The sequence below is a fragment of the Alligator sinensis genome, unplaced genomic scaffold (genome assembly GCF_000455745.1).
Source record: "Alligator sinensis unplaced genomic scaffold, ASM45574v1 scaffold512_2, whole genome shotgun sequence".
NCBI lineage: Eukaryota > Metazoa > Chordata > Crocodylia > Alligatoridae > Alligator > Alligator sinensis.
Window position 1 is genome coordinate 1416944 of NW_005842182.1, and position 22054 is coordinate 1438997.

Consider the following 22054-nt stretch of genomic DNA (forward strand, 5'->3'; position numbering starts at 1 on the left):
CCCCCCCCCAACCACACACACATCCTCCAGCTATCACCACCCAGATCATGTTACTTCTAGGCTCCTGCAAGCGTTCCAAGAAAGGGAGGCGTTCCTGGTCTCCAGCTTGAATCAGCAGAAGCTTTCCTGCTGTGTTGCTAGGAAACTCCTTCTGAAAGAGCCTGGCAGAGTTTTCATGTGACTGGGTCCAAGCTGAGTGCATGCAAATGCTGGTTTGATGCTAGTGTGTGAAACAGAATGAGCTCATTAATAAAATAGTGACTGCACAAAAGAGGAAGAGCAAATAGACATCCCCCCCTTATGTTACAGAAATGTCAGGAATTACTTATGATAACACAAAATTTTGTCTATCAAATCCAGACAGAAGCACAGTTTTATTTTAAGTTGTCAATATTCTTTTGATTTCAGTTGTTGCAGTTTGATTTCAGTTGCCTTTTGGGGCAATAAAATAATTCAAAGTTAATGGAAAAATAAATCCTATCATTTTCAAGTTCTCTAGGTAAAATGTTGTGCCTGTCCTTTAAAGAAATACTGCAACTTCCTCTTTTGCAGGCATCTCCTCTGCCCTTCTTGCCCCACCCTCACTAGCAATCTAAGGAGATTAACAAAGCATTTTCACTCCCCTTTTACCAAGTCACAACTCTTCACAGTCCTTTGCTGGCTTCCTCACACTTTCTGTGTCGTGCTCAGACTTTACATCTTCACCTTCACAGCTCAGTGGGAGTGTGTCCTTGGCTACGATGTGTCTCGCTGCCTTCCTGGTCCTTTGTTTCTTCTTCCATTCCACCCACACTTCTGCCTCTTATCTTTGTACTTTTTTCCATACATAGAAAACCTACACCTGGGACCTCTCTCTCTCCTTTTGCATATCAGCTGAACACCCTTTGTTTCAAATCATTCCTTACAAAATTCATTTTTTCATGAAGTTGATTGGTACTAATCTTCCAAAGAAGAATAGGCTTCAGAAAGTCATGCTGCTGCACTGCTTACATCTTTTGCATTATTCTATGATAAGCCCATCTGTTCTTTTTTTTCTGTTTTTAGAATGACAGCTCCTTGAAGCAGGAGCAGGACCTGCTTTTGTTTGTTTAACATGAAGCCCAAATCAGTGCTTAATTAGTAAGTCAAATGTTCTGTGTCTCTGTATTGTGACCTCACTGAGAGTGCAGGTTGTATTAAGAACACTTATAATAAATAATTTAAATTTAAACAAATAAAGAAAATAGTAGTTTCTATTCTCTGTTTAAAACTCAGGTTCCAGAGAGGTAGTTTTAATAATGGTTTATTAAAGGAATTGTTTTGTTTCCAAACATTAATAGTCCATGCTGTACGGATCTAATAGCCAGATGAAGAAAGCTGATGGAGGTTGTATGTTGTCTATATGTTAATACTTATTCTTACCACTGTTCCTGTGTGGCACCTTGCTATGTACTCTGTTGATAATTTCATATTAATCATATCGCCTCTTCTGGAACATGGAATCACTTTCTCCAGATCGCAGGGTGCATACCATATTCATTGCTTTCCTGTATGTTCATCAAGCCACCACATATTTTTGCAGCTATTTTCACCAGCTGTTACATGAAATAGGAGTCAGCCATGCAGAATATATTCCATCTGATTTCATGTGGGACAGGCAGTTTAAGCCTGGGTGCATGAGGAAGAGCCACCAGGCAGGCATCCTGAGATATATTTTAGTACTGTCAGGAGCTTTAGTACACTCGAGCTAGTCTCCTATGTCTAACTACAGCCAGTTCAGTGACTCAAAAGAAGGGCTAAGAAATATACTTTTTCCTGGCCTCTGCATATCATGGCTAAGTACAGACAGTCAAAAAGCCTGAGGCTGAATCGATTCAGCCTTTGCAGGTTAGTTTAAACTGCAGAGATTAAACTGAGAAACAACTGGAAAGACATTTACTTTTGATTCAGGAAATGCAGCCACATGCCTGCAGTGACTCAAGTCAGATGCCAGGGGGTGCTAGAGCATGGATCTCTAGCATATAGCCAGCATGGGCTGTATCTTTGCTTTCTCTTCCTGCTGCTCCTGAGGTCTCTCAGATCTGCAGTCCAGAATCACAGCAGCAGGACTCTGCGGGGTAGCTTACTGCTTCCTCTTCTTGCTTCCAGGTGCTTCTGGGATTTGTAGTCTACAGTCACAGCGAGCAGTGAGTTTCAATAAGTTTAGCAGGGCAGGACAGCTCTGTACTTGGGGGAGGATGGGGTTTGCTTGGGGGGACAGTCCAGGCCTCCATTTCCCCCTTCCCCCCCCCCCCCCTGCTCCAGCTAGGGAGCAGAGGGGTGAGGCCAACCCTTTTCTGCTGGAGCAGACAGCACATCCCAGCTCAAGGCTGCTAAACATGCTAGGATGCTTTGGGACTCTGATTTAAATTAAACCAGGAAGGAATCTGGGACAGAAGTTTCATAAACCAGTTTGACCCAAATATGATACTACATTAAGTCTGATACTACATTCAACCAGGTTTATCTTTAACCAATTTCAGGCATTTTGAAACTGGTTTATGTGCACTGAACTTCTGTTCTGTTACAGGTTTAAACCAGTTTTTGATCACTGTAACCAATTTATGTGTAAATTCTGTCCCTAGCTCAAGAGTTGCGGTGCATGGGATTTTCAGACACTTTCTGCATACATAACCAACTCACATGGTAATCAGATTCCCTCTTAACAACCCTCATGGGAATACCAGAAAGCCTCATCCCACATTTTGCTTACTGCTCCAGAAATACCTCTCTCCTATCTTCCTCTCACTTTCATAAACTTATCAAGCTCTCTCTTGAAGCCATTCACCTTTCTTGTTACCACTGCTTTAAAGAACATTCTGAAACTTCAGTTCTGATAATTGAGAAAAATGTTTATTTCCAGTGTATTTTTTGTGACTAGTTTGTATCCATTTGATCTTGTAGCAACATTGCATTTTCATTTAAATAGCCCTTTTCCTTCCCTGATATTTACCTTCTGAACATATTTATAAGGAATAATCATATCATCTCTAAGCCTGGTTTGTTTGGCTTTTTGCTAAACCTGATCTCCTTTCATAGAATAGGCTCTATATTCCCCTCATCCATCCTAGTAGTTAGTCTCTACACCTGTTCCAGTTTGAAATATTAACCTTGATACCTTTTATGAACCTTGGTATGCAGTATTCTAAATGGAGTCTAACTAATGACTTGCACAATAATACAAATACTTCCCTGTCTGTACTAAAAATACCTTTGGTAACACACTTGAAAATTGCATTGCAGAATTTAGCAGGATATTCCTGTGATTATCCAATACATCCAGGTCCCTTCCTTCTTCCATCACCTCTATGACAGTGGTTTTCAACCTTTTTTCATTTGTGGGCCTCTAAAAAATTTTGAATGGAGGTGCAGACCCCTTTGAATTGTAAGTGTGGGTATTCACGTACTTTCGATGGATCATAGTCATCTTTCATGGACTCCTTAGCCATAGTCTGCAGACCCCCAGGGATTTGCGGACCACAGGTTGAAAATCACTGTTCTGAGTTTTAATGCAAATATATTTTCCTGCTGAAAAGAATTTGTGTGTAAAAAGATCTTAGCTCCACCCAACATACCCTCTGGGGTTGGTTTTATATTCTTATGAGCTTCACAAGATATACAGTATAAAAGATTATCAAAGCAAAAGGTTGCTATAATGAGCAATGTCTCATGAAATTTTTCAAAGGCACCAAAAAGAGTTTGGAGTCTAGTTCCCTTTGGCTTTCCCATTCATAATCAAGGAGACTAGAGCACCCACCTCACTTTTGTGCCTTTGAAGATATACAGTATGTAAAACTTTGATTTTTCAGTCAAGTGGTGGTCTCTGTCAGATTGGGCAGGCAGATACAATTTTCCCAGGTTGCGGCAGGGATAATGAGATAAAATATTGTGGGACACGTGATGCTACTGTAGTTTCCTCTCTATATTTTTCCCTCTTTTTACTTCATATTTGGAGTGTTTTTCCAGCTGATTTTAGCAAAAGCTTTCTATATCTCACAAGGATGTAGTAGTAGATGATTGTGGCTCATTGGCAGGATAGCCAGCTGTTATGGTCTCTCAAAGTAAATTCATCTCTTTGTTTTCAAGTGATCAAAAATTCAGTTATTTTGTAGAAAGTAATTCTGTAAAAAGGTGCTACTCCAATTTTCTATGACACGTATTGTTTGGATTTTCATGTAGCAAATTCTGAAATGTATTTTTGTTCCCACATGTTCTTACTGGCTAACTTTGAATTCAAAACCTAATTTGTAGTACAGCTTTTTCATGCTTTTATTTGGAAAGCTAACATTAGTATCGTGAGATCAGGAAGGGTGAAGCTCCAATAAGGTTTTCCATGCATATGAAGGTGACAGGGACAAAGAGGACAGTATAGGGCTTTTGCAAACTGATAACTTTCAACTTGTTTAGAAAGACGAGGAAAATTTATCTCAGAACCTCAAGCTGCTGATAATCCCGCCTTTTGAAATGTTTCTTGACTGTGAAGTCACTTCCTTTCACTAGCAGGGAAAAGGAGTCCAACTTGGTGTTTACAATATCTAGGGAGTCTCTGAGCACACACAGTGATGTTCCTTTGGTGCTGCTATTGACAACTAAGTTAACTGGCCACACGGTGTATGGTAATCAAATCCATAGAAGCAGGTGGTCACAGAAATCAGTGAATATCGACCTCTGTCAGATGGTGTTTATTTTTTGTAACCCTCTCCTATATTGTGATTGGAGCCAGGCAATCAAGTTCGACCTCTAAAGTGGTGTGTGTGATATAGGTTATCAGCAGGGATCTGGGTTTTCCGGTTCCCACGGGAAAACGGAGAAAAATGCGGACTTCCCTTTACCAGAGGGAAAATTGGATTTCTCATTTTAGCGGAGAAACCCATGGATTTTGCAGTTTTGCAAAGAGCTCTCTGCAGGCTGGCAGAGTTCCAGCCTGCAAGGGGGTGGGAGGGAATGGGAGGAGGGCAGTCAAGTGGGGTGCGGATGTGCATGTGTATGCACATGGCCTCTAGGCAACCTGGAGAGCAGCTCCCGCAGTAGGTCTGGGGGGCCAGGGGAGATTGAGCCCCCATAGGGAGGGCAGGAAGGGGCTTGGCAGGAACTGAGGCTAGGGCTGCTGCCCAACCGGGCGGTATATGGGGCTTGGGGCCCGGGGCTGCTTTGTGCAGCTGCAGGGCTTCGGTGGGGAGCAGGATGGGGCCATGGGTGGCTCGTCTGGGAGATGGGGAGGGGTGAAGCCAGCTCCCTGCTGCTGTGAACACTCCCAGGGTAGAGTTGGGGGAACCCATGGCCCCCCAGATCTGTGCCCAGGGCAGGGCCAGGTGTGGGCTTCCTACCCTGCTTCCCTTCCCTGGGGCCTTTGCAGCCTAGCAGGTGTGACCTGGTCCCACGGGGAACAGAGGTGCTGTGTGGAGAAGCTACTTGCCTCTGTGGCCCTGGTGACGCATCCCCTGCCCATGTGGCTGCAGTGAGGGGCACAAACCCATGCTGCTGCCCCTGCTGTGTGCACAGGGGATGCATCACCAGAGCAGTGTAGAGCTCACAGCAGCAAGCAACTTCCCTATGTGGCCCTGCGGTGCTAGGTCGCACCTGCTGGGCTGTGGAGGCCTGGGGGAAGGCAGCAGAATGGGGAGCCCCTGCCCTGTGCACAGAGCTGGGGGGCACGGGTACCCTCTGACCCCCTAGGAGTGTGCGTAGCAGTGGGGAGCCTCACTCCTGAGCCCACAGCAGGCAGACAGGCAGCAGGGTGGGGAGCCAGGCTTTGCTCTGCTGCAGCAGCCACCGCCTCCTACCAGGGGCAGGGGGCTGTGAACCCAGGGCCCTGGCCCAGAAAGCTGGGGGCCCCCTCCAGCAGGGCAGGGGAATGTGGGTGGGGGGCGAGGGGCACCAGCAGCGGCATGGGGTGGAGTGAGGGGCACCAGCAGGGCTGCAGGGGGACTGTGGGTGGGGGGAGTGAGAGGCACAAACAGGCCCAGGGGGCTGTGCAGGGGGAGGGAGGGACCTTTTATTTTAATCACAGATTTTGTGGGTTTTATCAGAGAATTTGTGATCTTTTATCAGGGAAAATCAGGATCCCTGGTTATCGGGAGCAGTAGTTGATGCATGCATATAGAAATGTACCAGTTTCTTTGACAAATAAGAGGTTAGCTGGTAGAAGAGAAGCTCAGCAGAGTTAGTTTTAATTCAGACTGAGGCTGTTTCTGAATTAAATCATTAGAAACACATAGGCTGAACTTCGATTTTAATTCAGACTGAGGCTGTTTCTGAATTAAATCATTAGAAATACATAGGCTGAACTTCAGATGTAGGGTCTATGTAACATTTGCACTGTTTGGAGTCGCAATTGTTCCAATTCTCTGAAAATCTAGTCAACATGTTATCTAGACTAGATATCATTTTGATCACAATACAAGTTTGTGTTTGGATAAAATTAGTCTAGGGCTGTGGGGGGTCAACCTTTTTGGCAGGCCTGACACAAATTAGCCTTGCATACGCTCTGAGTGCCACTTTTATCCCTTTCCTTTCTTGACTTGCTACTCTGCTTCTGGTCCCTGCCACTGACCTCCCTAATCTGCCATGTGCCAAACAGAAGCTTCTCATAGTACTTGTACCATAGGTTGGGCTCCCCTTGGTTTAGGGTTTTGAGCAACCTCTTGCCAGATTCTGCAGTAATTTGCATCTTATGTCAAGGCGTCTCCACTTTCTGTTCAATAACTACTTTGCTTGTTAAAAGAACCCTTCTCTTAAAAACAGTGACTGTAAACCACGCAATGCCCTAAAGAAATATGTGCATGTACAGACTCTTATACCTTTAACTAGAGCTGATTAGACAATATGTGGGGAAGGGAGGAATTCACAAAACTTTTTTTCCACTTTTTGTCAAATTTTGTTTGCACTTAAATGTTATGACTTACTATGCTTAGGACAAGGAATGCTCATCATTTACCATTTAAAACGATATTAACTTTGATTACGTTTATTTGTTCCACACCCTTGTAAACTTAAAGGTCCATCAAAGGCCCCCAAAATTAGTGGGGAGGGGGTATTCCTCTGCAGTCAAGAGCCTATGTCACTTCATTTAAGTTAATGGACCTATTCCAAGTTATACCAGGTGAGGATCTAGCTTTAAATATATTTATCTTCCTTTTAATATATTAAACAGAACTTTAGCCTTCTACCTACCTCTAGGCATCTAATGATTCTGAAGAGCCCATCAGAAAGTTCTCATAATATAGCTAAATACAGAAAATTGGCCCAGACAAGAAAATGGTTCTTGTTAGAGATAATAAATAATGCCCCAGTTAAGCTGGTCTGCCTTTGAACAAAACTGCCTCTCTTTGAACTGTTTAAAAGATAAGCAATATTAATGTAGAAAGCCAACTTTAAACTTCCTTTTTGGTGGCTTATTGGGAACATTTGCATCTGGAACTCAAAAGAAGGTATTGAGAGACTTAAAATGCAAATGCTCTGTAAGATGGTTTGAATACAGTACATAGAACTGATGGCAGTGAATTTATTGGTTAGAGTAATGAGAAACTTTCAGGAAGGACAGACTATTCACATATACTAATACAGACAACTTCAACAAAAAAAATTGCTTTTATGATATTTTCTCAGAAACTATATCTTAAAATACTTGAGAATTAAATACAGTAATAGAAAGAGTAGTGATGGGGATAGAAAATTAAATTAGGGTGATCAAATGGATTTAAAATGGAGATTTAAAATGAGGTGATGGAGCTGATATGATACATAAATACAAGTTATCTGTTCCAGATAGGTAGAGCTACAAAATAGAAGATTCTGCTGAGAACCTGGAAAAGGGCAGAAAGGAAAATGAGTCAAGGCCACAAACTGTATAGGAGAGGAAAGCGAGAGTTAAGTTAGATTAATTTTATGGGGACTGAAATATAAAAAAGAAAATTTGGAACTGGAATATGAAATGGGAAGTTGGTGCAATTTTTTGAAGTTGAGGGTGACACGGTCACATTTAGTACATGTGAAAAACATGCGGCACATGCTGAATTGTTAAGACTTCAGGTGGTCATAAAAAAGGGAAATAGAATCACAAGAGAAGGGGACCTTACATTATACAGTCATCAGAGGCACTGGTGTATTGCTAGGCAGAATTGCATATCTAGGAGAAAAGAGAGGAAAAAGTTCAGTCAAGGGTCAGTTCAAGGTTACAGTGTGTGGAGGGAAATGGAAAATATTAGTCAAAAAGGGAACTGAATAAAGAGATGGAGGAGAGGTAAGGATGCTTGAAAGAAGCAATGTTGTCTTTCACACATTTTGTAGGAGGAGCTATAAATTAACTTTCAGATTTACCTGGCAAAGACAAAGGCTGCATAGGAAAGAATTTCTAAGGCCAGCTATACTCTATAAAAAGTGGGTCAGTATAGTTATAATTGCAAGCTCTCCTTTTGTAGATCTTATACCAGCATGGGTTCTCCAAATAGCAAAAGTATTTTTGTAATGTTGTTTGAGGTTGGAAGGTTGTCTGTTAGTCAGGACAAGCTTGTCCCCCATGGCTTTCTTGAGGTAGTTGTGATTTTCCTGGACAGGTTGGAGGTCATTTATGTGTCCAAGGTATAGATTAAGAACATAAGAGCAGCAATTTACTGGGTCAGAACATAGGTCCATCTTTTCCATATCCTGTTTTACATAGCAGACACCCCAACACCTGCACTTTTTGCCAAGAGATAGAGAACCTGGCCCATTGGCCCATACCTTGACTATGCCAGGTTGCATCCCTTTTTTCGCCTCCTCCAGAATCTCTTGCTGAGGTTCTCTCTGCACTCTCTTCTCCCTGTGCCTTTTCTTTTGTGCACTCCCCACCCATGATCCCACCAAGCCCCGGGAACTCCTAGCCCACCTCCTCCTGGCTCTGGCCAAACTGGCCATCTACAAGACCAGGAAGGAGGATCTGGCTGGGGCTGTCTTCCCTCTTACTAGTCCGTTCATGCCTCTAAGCAGTGTTTCACTGGTTGACATCCAGAGGCTCCCTTTAATCATTTAGGGAGCAGTGGACCCTGGCCAGTGTGCTCTGCTCAGTGTCCCCTTCTGAATTCCTTGTTATTAACCTGTAACCCTCACTCCCATTCTTGTTTTCTTTTTTATTTGTCCCAAGAACTCTTTTGCTGTGTGCTCGGTGGCCTCTTTTTAAAGGGGGTCTTCTAGTTTTACATGGTCTAGACTCATGTTCCTTTAATAGGACTGTGTCACACAGTGGCAGAGAGTTCATGCTGAAAGGGGGAGTGAACAGGTTACAAGAAGAGAGAATTTGTTGTCCTCATCAGGGCTTGGTTTTGTAGCAGGTTGGAGAGGGGTCTAAGTCTGTTGTATGAATATTTGTGGTTATGGGATTGCATTATAAGTGTAGGAATCTCTGCTTCATATCCCTCAGGTGTGCATCCTGATCAATGGGGATCAGAGCAAATATGGTTGTAACATAGAGCTTGGTTGTAGAACTTAAAAAAAATACTATTAATGTATAGCTTGGCGATAGTAAATCTTGTGTGCTTAGAATGAAAGCTGGTGGCATGGAAGTAGCTGTGGAAGTGGGGTGGTTTTGATTTTGAGGATTGTTGTAATTGAGGATTTTTAGAGACAGTGCCATTATTGGTAAAGGTTCATGAAAATCACAGATCAAGGGGACCAAAATGTATAGTTTTAAAAGGGATTTTCTCTTGAGAGGGTGGGGAAGATGCTTGCGAGAACCAGACTGATGTAAATGCCTGTGGGGAGTCTGAAGAAGTTAGCCCTGCCCAGTCTTATCGACAGAGGGTTTAGATGCATATGTAGTTTGTTTTAAAATCCTTTTTCATCTAAGTACCTTATTCCTAGTGGGCCCACCTACATGTTCATGCATCATAGTTACTGTGCATTCAGTTTAATACTTGGTTAACCAAGTACTAAATCAATACGTGGTAACACATGCTACTGTGCAGTAGCACCGGCATTCAGGTTTTTAGTGACATACTGCACAGTAGCCTAATACTACTGTGCAGTATTGTATTAGCGCTGTTTTTGCCCAGTACGTTACTGGGCAGTTGTATTAGGCTACTGCACAGTTAGTCTCTTGTAGACGTGTCCGCTGTGAATAAGTTACTTAGAATAAGGTTTCTGAAGAAGTTAGTCTCTTAAGGTGCCATCCTGCTCTGACTTTGGCCGCAAACAGACATTCTGGGTGTGTCTACATGAAATGTTTACTGTGGAGTACAAATAATTAGCTCCACAGTACATTTCTCAGCATCTACACATTCAGGGCTATTAGGCTGGAGAAAACTAATAAACTCCACAGCAGGGTAGTACTTGTAAATACAAGTACAATTCTACTGCAGAGTTTTTTACTCTGCACCAGCGCACATGTAGATGCTGATACACCTGGCTGGGGCACAAGCTGCTTGCCAGCTAGCGCAACAGTGGAGCACCCTCATGCCCCAGCCAGCCCCTCCACAGCACATTGAGCCAGATCAGAGCAGGCTGACCACCCCCCTCTCTTCCCAGGACCCCTGCCAGCCAGGGCTGCTCTGACCCAGCTCGGCATGCTGCAGTCCCAGGTGTATGTTCAAATGTTGCTCCTGGGAGCAATAAACTCTAGCACAGTAAGCACCAGAGTTTATTGCTGCAAATTAATTGCATGTGTAGATACGCCCTCTGTTTCACCTGGGAGAGATGCTGCTCAGGATTTTACTCCCAGAGCAGAAATGGCTGCTCCAGAGAATAAACATATAACCTGAGAGCAACCAGGATTAAATTGCTCCCAGGAGAGTTTCGCCAAGAAGAGCATATGTCTGTACACAATTCCTTTTGAGAGATGCTACAGCACAGTCCTGTAGCATCCCAGGGTGCTTTGCTTCCCCATCCCTCCCGCTGTGTCACTTGGGCAGGACTCTATTACTCTAGTCAAGCAGGAAGCAGAACATGCCCCCTTCACAATTGTGCTGCAGAGAGACACAGACTAACTTTGAGCATTCTGGGTCAGCCAATCAGGGCTGGCCTGTTCATTACTGCTGTCTGTCTCCAGGCAGACTGGGGAGCCTGCAGATCATGGTGAGATGTGTGCACAGGGGCCCCCTTGCTGCTTAATGTCATCACTATAAGATCTCTGCTCTTCTGGAGCCCAGTATTTAAATGTCTGTTCAGGGGTCTCCAAGTAAGATTTTCTACCAGAAAAACAAACTGGGGAGAATTTTCCCAGATTATTTGAACATTGGTACACAGCCTTCAGACTAGCGATTAACTGCCTCTCCCTCCTGTGAATATAAACAGTGCTGTGGTTTTATGAAGACTATCTGGTCGATATATATACCACTGATCATACAGTACTGAAGGGAAATGCCACAGGTTTCCAAAATCAGTCAAATCTGCTAGGTAAACATAGTTGACACACCAGTAGCATAGCGGGTGGGTGAGCAGGGCACCCAGGTGCTGATAAGAGAGAGTGCAAGAACAATGGAGGCTGCTGCTGCCAGCCTAACCACTGCTGCCTCTCAGGGCACAAAAGTTGCTTGTTACTCCTCTGATACCTATGGCGCTGTTGCCCAGGTGCTAATCTAAGGGTGGGAGAATATTAGAATTCCTCCTCAGGAAAAATAAAGGCAGGACACTTTGAGTGACCATAAAGGGGACAGAGGTTCTGTTATGCTTGTAACAGCATTGTTTTTACACCAACTTTTTCTGATGTAGTTTATGCTGCTTTCCCAAGTGATATAAAGTGTCCTGGCTTGAAAACCCAGTTGTTTTGCTAATATAACTACAGATATGCTAGGGCTTTAGTCCATATAAGAATGAAATGTTTAACTGATGCTGCTCCTGGCAAAGGTTTCTATGGAAGACCTTCCCTGAAGGGTCTAAAGATGCATCGTGTTACATGTTGTTGGTTTTAAAAGGGTATATAGAGATAAAGGTAGCAATAACATAAATCCAAAACTTGGACCAAAAGTGAAATGTGATAAGTGAACCCTGTAGGTCTTTGTAGTCAAAATGTTTGGGCTTGGAGAGGAAGTCTCTGCTAGATCGATTTTGCTATTCTAAGCTAATATCTCTAGCACAGTGGTTTTCAACCTTTTTTCATTTGTGGACCCCTACAAAATTTCAAAGGTGCAGACCCCTTTGGGAATTTCAAATATAGGTGCAGACCCCTTTGAATTTTAAGTGTAGGTTTTCACATACTGTTGATTGATCATAGTAGTCTTTCACAGAACCCTCAGACATAGTCTGCAGACCCCTAGGGGACCCCTGCAGACCACAGGTCGAAGACCACTGCTCTAGCACATACACACTCATGCAGGTGGTTGCTTTTTATATTGTAACGTTTCTATGTGTTTTTTTGTGTTGCTATAGATTCCCCCTCTCGCCTTTTCTTTAACCTTTTATTTAAGAACTCTTACACTCTTGGTTAAAAGCAGTTACAATAGTTAGTAAAATAAGCTGCATGATTAGACATCCCAATGATGTTGCTTAAAAATATGAGGAAATAAAAAATCTGTGTTGGTTACAGTATCTTTTAAAAATATTTTAAATCATTTGCCAGGGAAGTTTTTTGTTTGTTTGTTTTGGTGGCTTCTCATAAAGCTGGCAGGGGTAAATGGCAGCTGCAGACTGATGGGTAGACAGCACAGAGCTTTTTCTTTTTTCTTTTTTTTTTCTTTTTTTTTTTTTTTTTTTTTTCTTTTTTTCCTTAAGCCTTCCTTTCATGTTTAGCCAAGTGAAAGACTCAGAGTGAAATGTAAACTCTGGCTCAGCAGATCTTCAGGGTCCTTTAGCCCGATGAACAGCCTCTGAGAGTTTAAGGGTGGGAGGCAGAAGTTGGGAAAGCCTGTTAAAGGCAAAGCCAAAAAGGCCCCAACCGAGACATGACTCTCAGATCATTCAGATGGGAGGAATGTGGAGGTAGTGTCCTGGTGGGCTCTTGACATATTACACCCAAAAGAATAGTGCTGTGCAATCAAAACCAATTGTTCTGACTTTATCCTTTAGATGTTACAGAAGGAAAAGGCATTTGCTTTATTACTCTTCCGAGTCGTTTAACCATTTATCCTTAATCATTGGCTCTCTGAGTGAGAACAAGTGCTTGGTTCATTGAACATTGTTCTTTTTAAAATTATAGACTGGAATCTTTTGTTTAATGTGGGAAATAACCTTTTGAAAAACTTGACATACAGACTGGTCTCTCAGTCTTTTAGAGTTTCGCTAAAAAGTGACGTCATACAAAAATATAGCCAGATGCTTGGATGTTGGGTTGTGGGTCAGCTTGCATTAGTCTGTGATGCACAATATGTTACACAGTTAGTAGTTCCAATATATGGCTCGGTCAACTTGATGATGTTAAATTAATGAGTCTATTGCAGTCATTGTGACATGGTTTCAGCACAACTGCTGTTGTTTAAAGAAAGAAAAAATTGTTATTGTACCTGTACTGTAACAAATTTTAGAAGCACTCTTCAGTAAAGGGTATAGACAGCGTTTTTAACAGGGAGGATGCTCGAGTTCATGCAAATAGAATAGATATTGAATATTGTTTTTACCCTAACTACTGTGTTGGGGTCATTCCCTGATATCTGATCTGTTTAACCCAGGGAGATTATGGTCGTTTGGTGGTCTCAGCTCCTCAAAGTCCCGCTCTTTTCTTCTTGCCTCTGGGGTATTAGTTCTTGTTCATCAGCATCAGGCTGAAGGTCTCTCCTGATGCAGAATCTGGCACCATCCTTCCTTGGATGGGAAACAGCTCAGAAAATAGGATTTCTTCTTTTTGTGAAGGAGAATTCTGTGCATCTGGGTAGAGCTCACTTGGCAGTACTTCTGCTCTTTCTGCAGCCAGGCTGGTTGTTTTCTTCCTTCTTACAAATGCTACTACTGATCCTTTCCATCCCTCTTTATTTAAGAGAATTTCTGTTTCCATCTCTCCAGGGAAACCTGGGATTGATTCAGACAGCTGCCACTCTGCTGAGTATGATTCCCAGGACCTCCTAGATCTATTCTCTTTTTGCCTCTGACACCACCCACACCTTTGTTCAGTACATGCAACTTTTGCACTTGTCATAGGCCTAATCTTTACAAAGTTTTGTCAGTTCACATGCAAAGCTCCAGTAGAACCCTTCTTTCTGCTGAGAAAGATGGATTTCCCCTGCGGAGTGGATTTAGGCTTCTGCCACCAATCAGGAGAAGGAACATGTAGGCACTCCTGTGCCTACATTGGCTGCAGCAGTCCCTCCATCTTTTGGTGTCTTCTCAAGTGCATTGTGTGGATGGGCTTGTGCAGACTCTGGGTATGAACACACAGTCATTTCTAGCAGTGGACATTTCTGAAAATACCTGCCACTAGAAATCTTTTTGGAAGAGGGAGTAAGACAGGTGTTCAGTCTGCGGCCGCCCTCTCTTCCCTGATCTCTTCACCTTCCCTGGACCAGGATGATCCCAGTTTGTGGAGGACCTGGGGAGCAGTGCCTGCTCCATTTCTCCTAGTCCTCAGGGGCAATGGTGTGGCAGGGAAAGACTACCCATGCCTTCATCAGACCAGGGACCCCCAGGATGTTGCTCCTCTCCTCCGCTTTTGGTCTTGGTTTCTGACACTACTCATCTGGGGAAGAGATAGGGAGCTTTAGTAGCTGCTCCACTCCCCTCACAGACTGGCTTAAGACAGGATTGGAGCAGCATACCTCAGACCAGGAGGGGAGTAGAGCAGCGTATAGGCATTAATTATTGAGAGAGAAGCTCCCTTGCAGGGGGGATATTCTAGGTTGAAGATCTCCTGCAGGTGGCATGTTTCCTGCAGGAGAAATTGCATGAATGCTTGTATGCTCCTCACTTCTACCGTAAGAACAGCAATTATCTCATTAGAAATATAATGCCTCTACATGGCCTCTGATATCAGTCCCATCGTGCCTGCAGATCAAAGGGCTCCCAGCTGCCATCTTACTTGTAATCTTTTCCTTTTCTGCAACTGGGGTTGAGGGGCATCTGAGGGACAATATATACAAAATGTGAAAGCTTTTGTTTTGTAGTGTAACCAACAGATTGGGTATCTGCTGTTTCTGTTCCTCATTCTGCCACATGCAAGGCATAGTGTCTGTAAAAGCAAGAGGCCACCTACCTGAGTACTTGCCAAAGAGTATTGCACATGTGTTTTTTTTCTACACTCCTGCTTTCCTTACTGAGTGAGAAAAAAACCAAATGTATTTTCAAGATGTTAAAATGAATTCAGTTAAAACTTGGCTATTTAAAAAGAGGATATAACACTTCCAGCCCCAAAGTGAATTAGTTTCTTCTGGTTTTGATAGTTGTATGCTATCTCTGCCAGTGCATGTGACAAAAAACAAAGGTGTTGTCCCCAACGGACAGTGTGAGTTCGTGCCCGGTGCGCTATTGCCAATGAACACACAGGGGTGGAGGATCCAACTTAATCTTTATTGTTTCCAGGCTGCGCAGAGAGGGGTGCTTGGCAATCGTTTGCAAAGCAAGCACCACCGGTTTCTACCTTTGGGTACCTTTTATACATATGTTTGCAAGTGTATCGCTCAGTGATTGGTTACAAGCCACTGACATAAGACGTTCTCTACTGAGCATGTCTCTATACCTATGTTTTAGCCATGTAATTCATTTACATACATATATGTTTCATTAACATACTTTTGCCCTGCCCAGGGGTGTGATTTTTAGCATTATAATGAGACCTTTTTCTGAACTTCTTGCTATCTTACAAGTGTCAGGGAGACATTATCCTGCTGGTGTTAGGGAGGCATTCCAGGAATCCTCCGCATCCCACACGCTGTGCTCTGCAAGCATCTCTTAACACACACATACCACACCCCTCCCAGCATCTGCAAGTTGCCTTAAGTATTTAGTTAGATATAGTTTGCAAAAGCTAGATATACCATAAAAAAGATTACATAAAAAGATTACATCAAGGGTCAGTTACCTGATCCTGTTGACATTTTAAGACCCTTCCTCATTCAGGACTTAAGTCTTTTTGTAGGTGTAAAACAGTCATTTTTTTCACTTTGGGTTCATTATTTTGAAGCTAGTGACAGTGCACTTCAAGGCTAGGGGCAGAAATTACACATAAACCAGTATAAGTAATCAGAAACCGGTTCAGATATGTAACACAACACAAGTTCAGTGCACATGCATTGCTTTCAAAATGGCCAAAGCTATTTTAAGATAACCCAGGATGGATATAGTGTCAAATTTAGCTGATTTAGGTTAAATCGGTTTATTGAAGTTCTGTCCCAGATCCCCTCCAGATTCAAGTTAACTCACAGTTCCACAGCATCCCAGGATGCTTTGCACCTCCCCTCGCAAGTTCCCCCCTTGCAACAGAGAGGCACCCCTTGACTTATGGCTGAATGTGACACATTTCTGGAATCAAAAGTGAATGTCTATTCCTTTGCTTATTGGTTCAATTTATGCAGATTAGACTAACCTGTGAAGATGGAATTGATTCAGCCTTGAGCTTTTTGAATGTCTGTACTTAGCCCAGAAGACCACAAAGGATGTTAGTGACATGTCAAATGTTCACGTATGCATTGCATTCATGCAAAACTGAAGATGCAGAACAAATCCATAGATTGCATTGTATTGTGGGTAAGGCCCTTGTCTGTGCCTAGGCTCAGTTCTCTTTGAGCCACAGGCTTTTTCTGTGACCTCAGATTTAGGGACAAGACTAACTTTCTCTGATCTCCTCTTCATCTTTGTAATATGGAAATAAAATTTTATTTTTCTCATCTTTTGTCTTGTCTTCAGGGCAAGGAGTGTATTTTACTGGATATTTGTAATATATAGGGTATATTTTAGACATGATTTTTTCTAGTTGTACTATGATGTTGTTGAAAATTCCTTATGGAATGTATGAGCATATGGATTAAACTATACCAATTTCAGGCTCTTTCCATAGAGAAATTTGCATCATGCAAGTGCCTAATGGGGATATGCTGCACTGATATAAAATGCAGTTTATTACAGTGTGTTTTATTGGTATCTGGTAGGATTAATTAGTGTGCGAGTGAGCCCCACATTATATGGATCAGTGTATCTCTATTTAAGGTTTGTTCTGGTATAACTTAATGTGCTTATGCAGATGTGAATTTTCAAAGTGTACACAAGCCTTCAAGAAATGATGGCTTAGCATGTGGATGAGTCACTTGAAGTCAAGTGGCAATAACATGAGCTCTTAATTATCACAAGTCTAAAAATCTGTTGTGGAACACCCTGCACGTAGTTTATTTAAATGAAAATATTTGCTCTCTGTGCAATGTAGCAAGAGAGACTTCTCCCACGGTGAGGTAACCTTACATTACAAATCCAAGAAATGTGACAGAATTGTCACCTAACTTAAAAATAGTTTAAGAAATGGAAAGACTGAGATCAAAAGCAGAATATATGGATTCATTTCTCAAGCTCACGTATGCATGGTGCAGAACAGGTTCAGAGAGTCAACAAGCAGAAGCTATCTTGAGGATTTTGTAATGCATTTTACTTATCTTCTTTCTAAAGTTCCTTAGTAACACAATGGGAAACTTTTTATGTGCCTAGTAGTTGTTCAATAATGTGGTGTTTTGTATAATTGATTTGATTTTTATTTTGCCTTTGCTTCATAGATTTCAAAGACATTAGGGCTGGAAGGGATCTTGTGAGATCATCTTTCCATTATGAATAGTTTCAAATAGATGCTATATTGGTTGACTGTGTTGCTTCAAGAAAATTTGCTTTGGCATGCTTCTTGAGCAGATATTAAGAACAACTTTGTTAGTTGTTGCTTGGAATGTGCCAGTGTGTGCTTGAATCCTAGTCCCAACGTGCCTCAGGACTCCTTTTTTTTAACATGTAAATGAAAAACAGTTGCACCTACCACTGTGGTTTAAATGTAGGTCTCATCTGAAGTTCCATATTGTCTTAGGAGAGAACAGGATGAGTTGACAGAAGTCTGATAGTGGACAAATATAGAAAGATTTTGGACTTGCTTGGATGGGGAAGCTCATAATTGGGAAAGCAGTAGAGTTGTCAGATAAAGTTTTCAGCCATGCAAGTTTTCCAGCTATAGCTTGGTGTGATTGGGTTAATACATACTCAGAAATATAATCTTTTATTATATTGTGCATGCCAGTGAATTTGTGATTTAATCTATTCAAGTATCATAGATTTGTATTTTGCTTAGAAAAAAAAGTGTCATGTTACAAAAACATACTTATTGAAGTTCTTCATGTTACATAGAGTGAACACTGCATGTGTTGTGAAAGGGAAAATGAATCCATATTGAAGTCATAATTGCTATGTGAATTCATCCAAAAGAAGAAGATGATCCAGCTGCAGGGTATAGAATATAATGTTAAGCGTTCTGTTAAGTGCTGGATAGATCCACATTACTTGACTACAAAAGAAAAGTACTTGATTTTTTTTTTATTCTGGCCAAATTAAGTAGTTATAGTCCTTGAAAGCTTAGTATTATTTCTACCTTTAAGTACTGATTCACTGTAAGCTGCCTCTCTGTTGAATCCTTGCAAGAAAGAAAAATAATTTCTGTCTTACCCTTTTTGTTAAAGTATGTGATGAGGATTTTTTACTGCATTATTCTAAAGCCTATAAACATTTTCTGCTTAATTTTGTGTATTAAAATTCTGTTATACTCACTGGTATAAACCTTGGGATTAAATTTAATATATATAATATTATTTTGCATTTAATGCTTTTCATCCCTAGACATCAAAGCCCATTTCAAATGTTATGAAAGCACAATGCAAAACTCATTCTGATATTTTTGTTTTTTAGGGTGTACCTCAATTACCATGTGCCAAAGCATTATATAACTATGAAGGAAAAGAACCTGGAGATCTTAAATTCAGTAAAGGTGACATCATCATTTTGCGTCGGCAAGTGGATGAAAATTGGTATCATGGAGAAGTCAATGGTGTCCATGGCTTTTTTCCTACCAACTTTGTTCAGATTATTAAACCTTTACCTCAACCTCCGCCTCAGTGCAAAGCACTTTATGATTTTGAAGTGAAAGACAAGGAAGCAGACAAAGACTGTTTACCATTTTCAAAGGTAAAAACATTTAGAAATGATTTTTTTAAGAAAAAAATTGTATGAATTATTGTTTAGTGACTTAGAATGTAAGACTTTTCTAAAAGTCCTATCTATATATTCTTCTGTAATTCTGATATGCCCACAACAGGCCAAAACATGGGAGTTCATGTAGCATTTCTTCAATATTCACTCAGTTCTGTCCATCTCAACTAGACCTGTTTCCCATCCAGAGATTTCACCGTTGCATTTGAGAGTGTAGTTTTCTTAATTATTGTAATAAGCACGCTGAATTTGAGAGAGAGATTGAAATGTAAATAAAAATCATATTCTCTCTGAAGGAAACCTTTTTTTATTTACTTTTAATTGCCAAGTTTTCATTTTTTGCAGATTATTTTTAGTACTGACTTTGAGCCCTGTCACACACATGAGTAAAATTGCTTTTTGCAAAATAGTAAGTTCTTTTTTTTCACTTCTATTTCATTCCTTTTCTGTCTCACAAGGCATGAAATTATATGAAGCTTTAATAGAAATATTAGGATTATGAAGAGCATTCTTAATGACACTTTTAACCATAGCTTGGAGCTGTTTTCTTTTGTTCTCTTCACATTTATAAGATATGTTAACTTTGCAAGATTACACAAATCTACAAGATCTAACGTGAAATAATCAGATTTCTTTATTGCCCTCAGCTATTAAATGTAGAAAGGGTGACTGAAATTATAAAAGCAGGAGACCCTAAGTATTCAACTCTCCCTGAGCAAATCAGTGCAGCTACATGTGAACAGATAATGGCTTTTACTGAACAAAATATTAACGCTCACAAGGGTGATCTGTATTCGCTTACATATGCAGCTTTGATTTTTAAGTTGTGTATGCAGTCTAGAATTTTCTTAATCTTTTGTTTTACATTAATGCACATAAATGTTTCCTAACATTTTTACTCATGCAATGAAATATAAATGAATGATGTTTCTGGGGCAATCAATAAATATAAAGAGCAAGTAATATGTTCCTAATATAAAGTTCTTGCAACCAGGCTTAAAACTCAGTGGGTATGTTAATGGAACTGATGTCAATTATGCTTTCAAATTTTTCTAGTGTTCTTGCCTAAATAGAAAAGTAACTGCTAGGAATAGAGTAAAACAAGTCATCAGACAGATAAAAAGAGTTTGCAATTCAGTTCTGTCTAACTGGGGACACAAAAGGGGACTGAAGGAATGCAATAGACTTGGCACAGCAGGCAGTCTGTTACTCAGAAGCCCAAATGCCACTTCTTGGGCTGTTTGCAGGACTCCCCAATAGTTTTTTTTCTAATCATGGTGAACTATTTAATTCCAAAAGCTACAGGTTCACATTGTGAAGTGCCTGCTATAGAATTCTTTTCCATCTACTCCCTTGTGTTGTAGAGAGAAATTAAATGAGGAACTTAATTAGAGTTAAGAGACATAATCATTTCATGTTTGTACAGGATGATGTTCTGACTGTGATTCGCCGAGTTGATGAAAACTGGGCTGAAGGAATGCTGGCTGACAAGATAGGAATATTCCCTATTTCATATGTTGAGGTGAGTAAAGCATAGCTATAATGCTTTAGGAGTAATTATTTCAGTTTATTTAGTGTCTTTCTAAAATCCTAAATGGTGAAAATAATGTTAAAATGTGCACAAAAACATTAAGGTATACCTAAAACATAAACAGTTTTCGTTTACATTGTTATGACACACAGGTGCATGAATTGAGTAATCTCATGGCTTTAAAAATCAGTGTTCTTTCCTTACCCTTTCTCTCCATACTGTCTTATTACCTAAGTTCATTATACTGCATGTAGTGTTAGATTATATGTTCTTTAAGATGGGAACATCATTTTTATGTTTATACTAGGAAGTACCTGGTCCATCTCCTTAAACACTTCCAGCTAAACAATAAGCTCTCACTTCCTAATGCTTCACTACAATAAAGTAAATGAGAACAACCTGAGGGAGGGTAAATTAGGCATTTCAGACTAAGGAAGACAAGGTTAAGGTACACCTGAGCCTACTAGCCCATAGGGCTAGCATGGTTAGGACATAAGATCATAGGAAATTAGGGTTGGGAAGGACTTCAGGAAGTTATCTAGTCCAGCCCCCTGCTTAAGGCAGGATCAGTGCAACTAAACCATCTCTGCCAAGTATCTTTCTGACACACTCTTGAAAATTTCCAGAGATAGATTCCACAACTTTTCTAGGTAGCCTGTTCCAGTGCTTCACCACCCTGAGTCAAAAATGTCCTCCTCCTCTCCATCCTAAACATCGTCTTCTATAGTTTGAGGCCGTTGCTCCTAGTCCTGTTCCCTGCTGCCACAAATAAAAGTCTGTCCCCTTGCTCTCTGTAATCACCCTTCAGGTATATGAAAACTGTTATCAAATCCACCCTCAGTCTTCTCTTCCCCAGATGAAATAACCCTTGTTTTTTCCCAGTCTTTCCTCATAAATCATGTCTCTCAGGCCTCTTATAATTTTTGTTGCTCTGTTCTGGCCTCTTTCCAATCTGTCCACATCCTTCTTGAAGTGCGGGGCCCAAAATGGAAGAGAGTACTTCAGGTGAGGCCTCACTATTGCTAAATAGAGCAGAAGAATCACTTCCCTTGATATGAAGGGAAGAATCACTTCCCTTAATACAGCCTGGGATGCTGTTGGTCTTTTTTGCAACAAGAGCACACTGTTAGCTCATATTCAGCTTGTACTCCATTGTATGCCAGTCATTCCTCAGTCTGTATTTGTCCATAGTTTTTCTGCCCCAAATGCAGGATTTTTTACTTGTCGTTAAATTTCATCTGCATGATTGTGGACCATTTTCCCAGTCTGTCCAGGTCATTCTGGATCCTAACCTTATCCTCCAGAGCTCCTGCAGCTGTACCCAACTTGGTGTCCTTTGATAATTTGTTAAGTGTCTAGTTAAGTCTGGTTATCTTAAATGACTAGGTATCCATTTACAGCTAGGTTAGTGAAGGGGGCAGCCCTTTGGCACAAGTAAGGAGTGAG

The 22054-nt window shown here is 41.2% G+C and overlaps 1 protein-coding gene across 3 annotated transcripts in view; it reads left to right on the top strand.

Annotated features, from left to right (window-relative positions):
- The window catches only part of SH3RF1 (SH3 domain containing ring finger 1), a 158219-nt gene that overhangs the window by 86514 nt on the left and 49651 nt on the right, over positions 1-22054 (top strand). For all 3 annotated transcript variants that reach the window (XM_006026211.3, XM_025207115.1, XM_025207116.1), the window contains exons 3-4: positions 18778-19053; positions 20504-20599. In XM_006026211.3, the coding sequence (XP_006026273.1) occupies positions 18778-19053; positions 20504-20599 (372 nt within the window). The remainder of the gene's footprint in view (positions 1-18777; positions 19054-20503; positions 20600-22054) is intronic.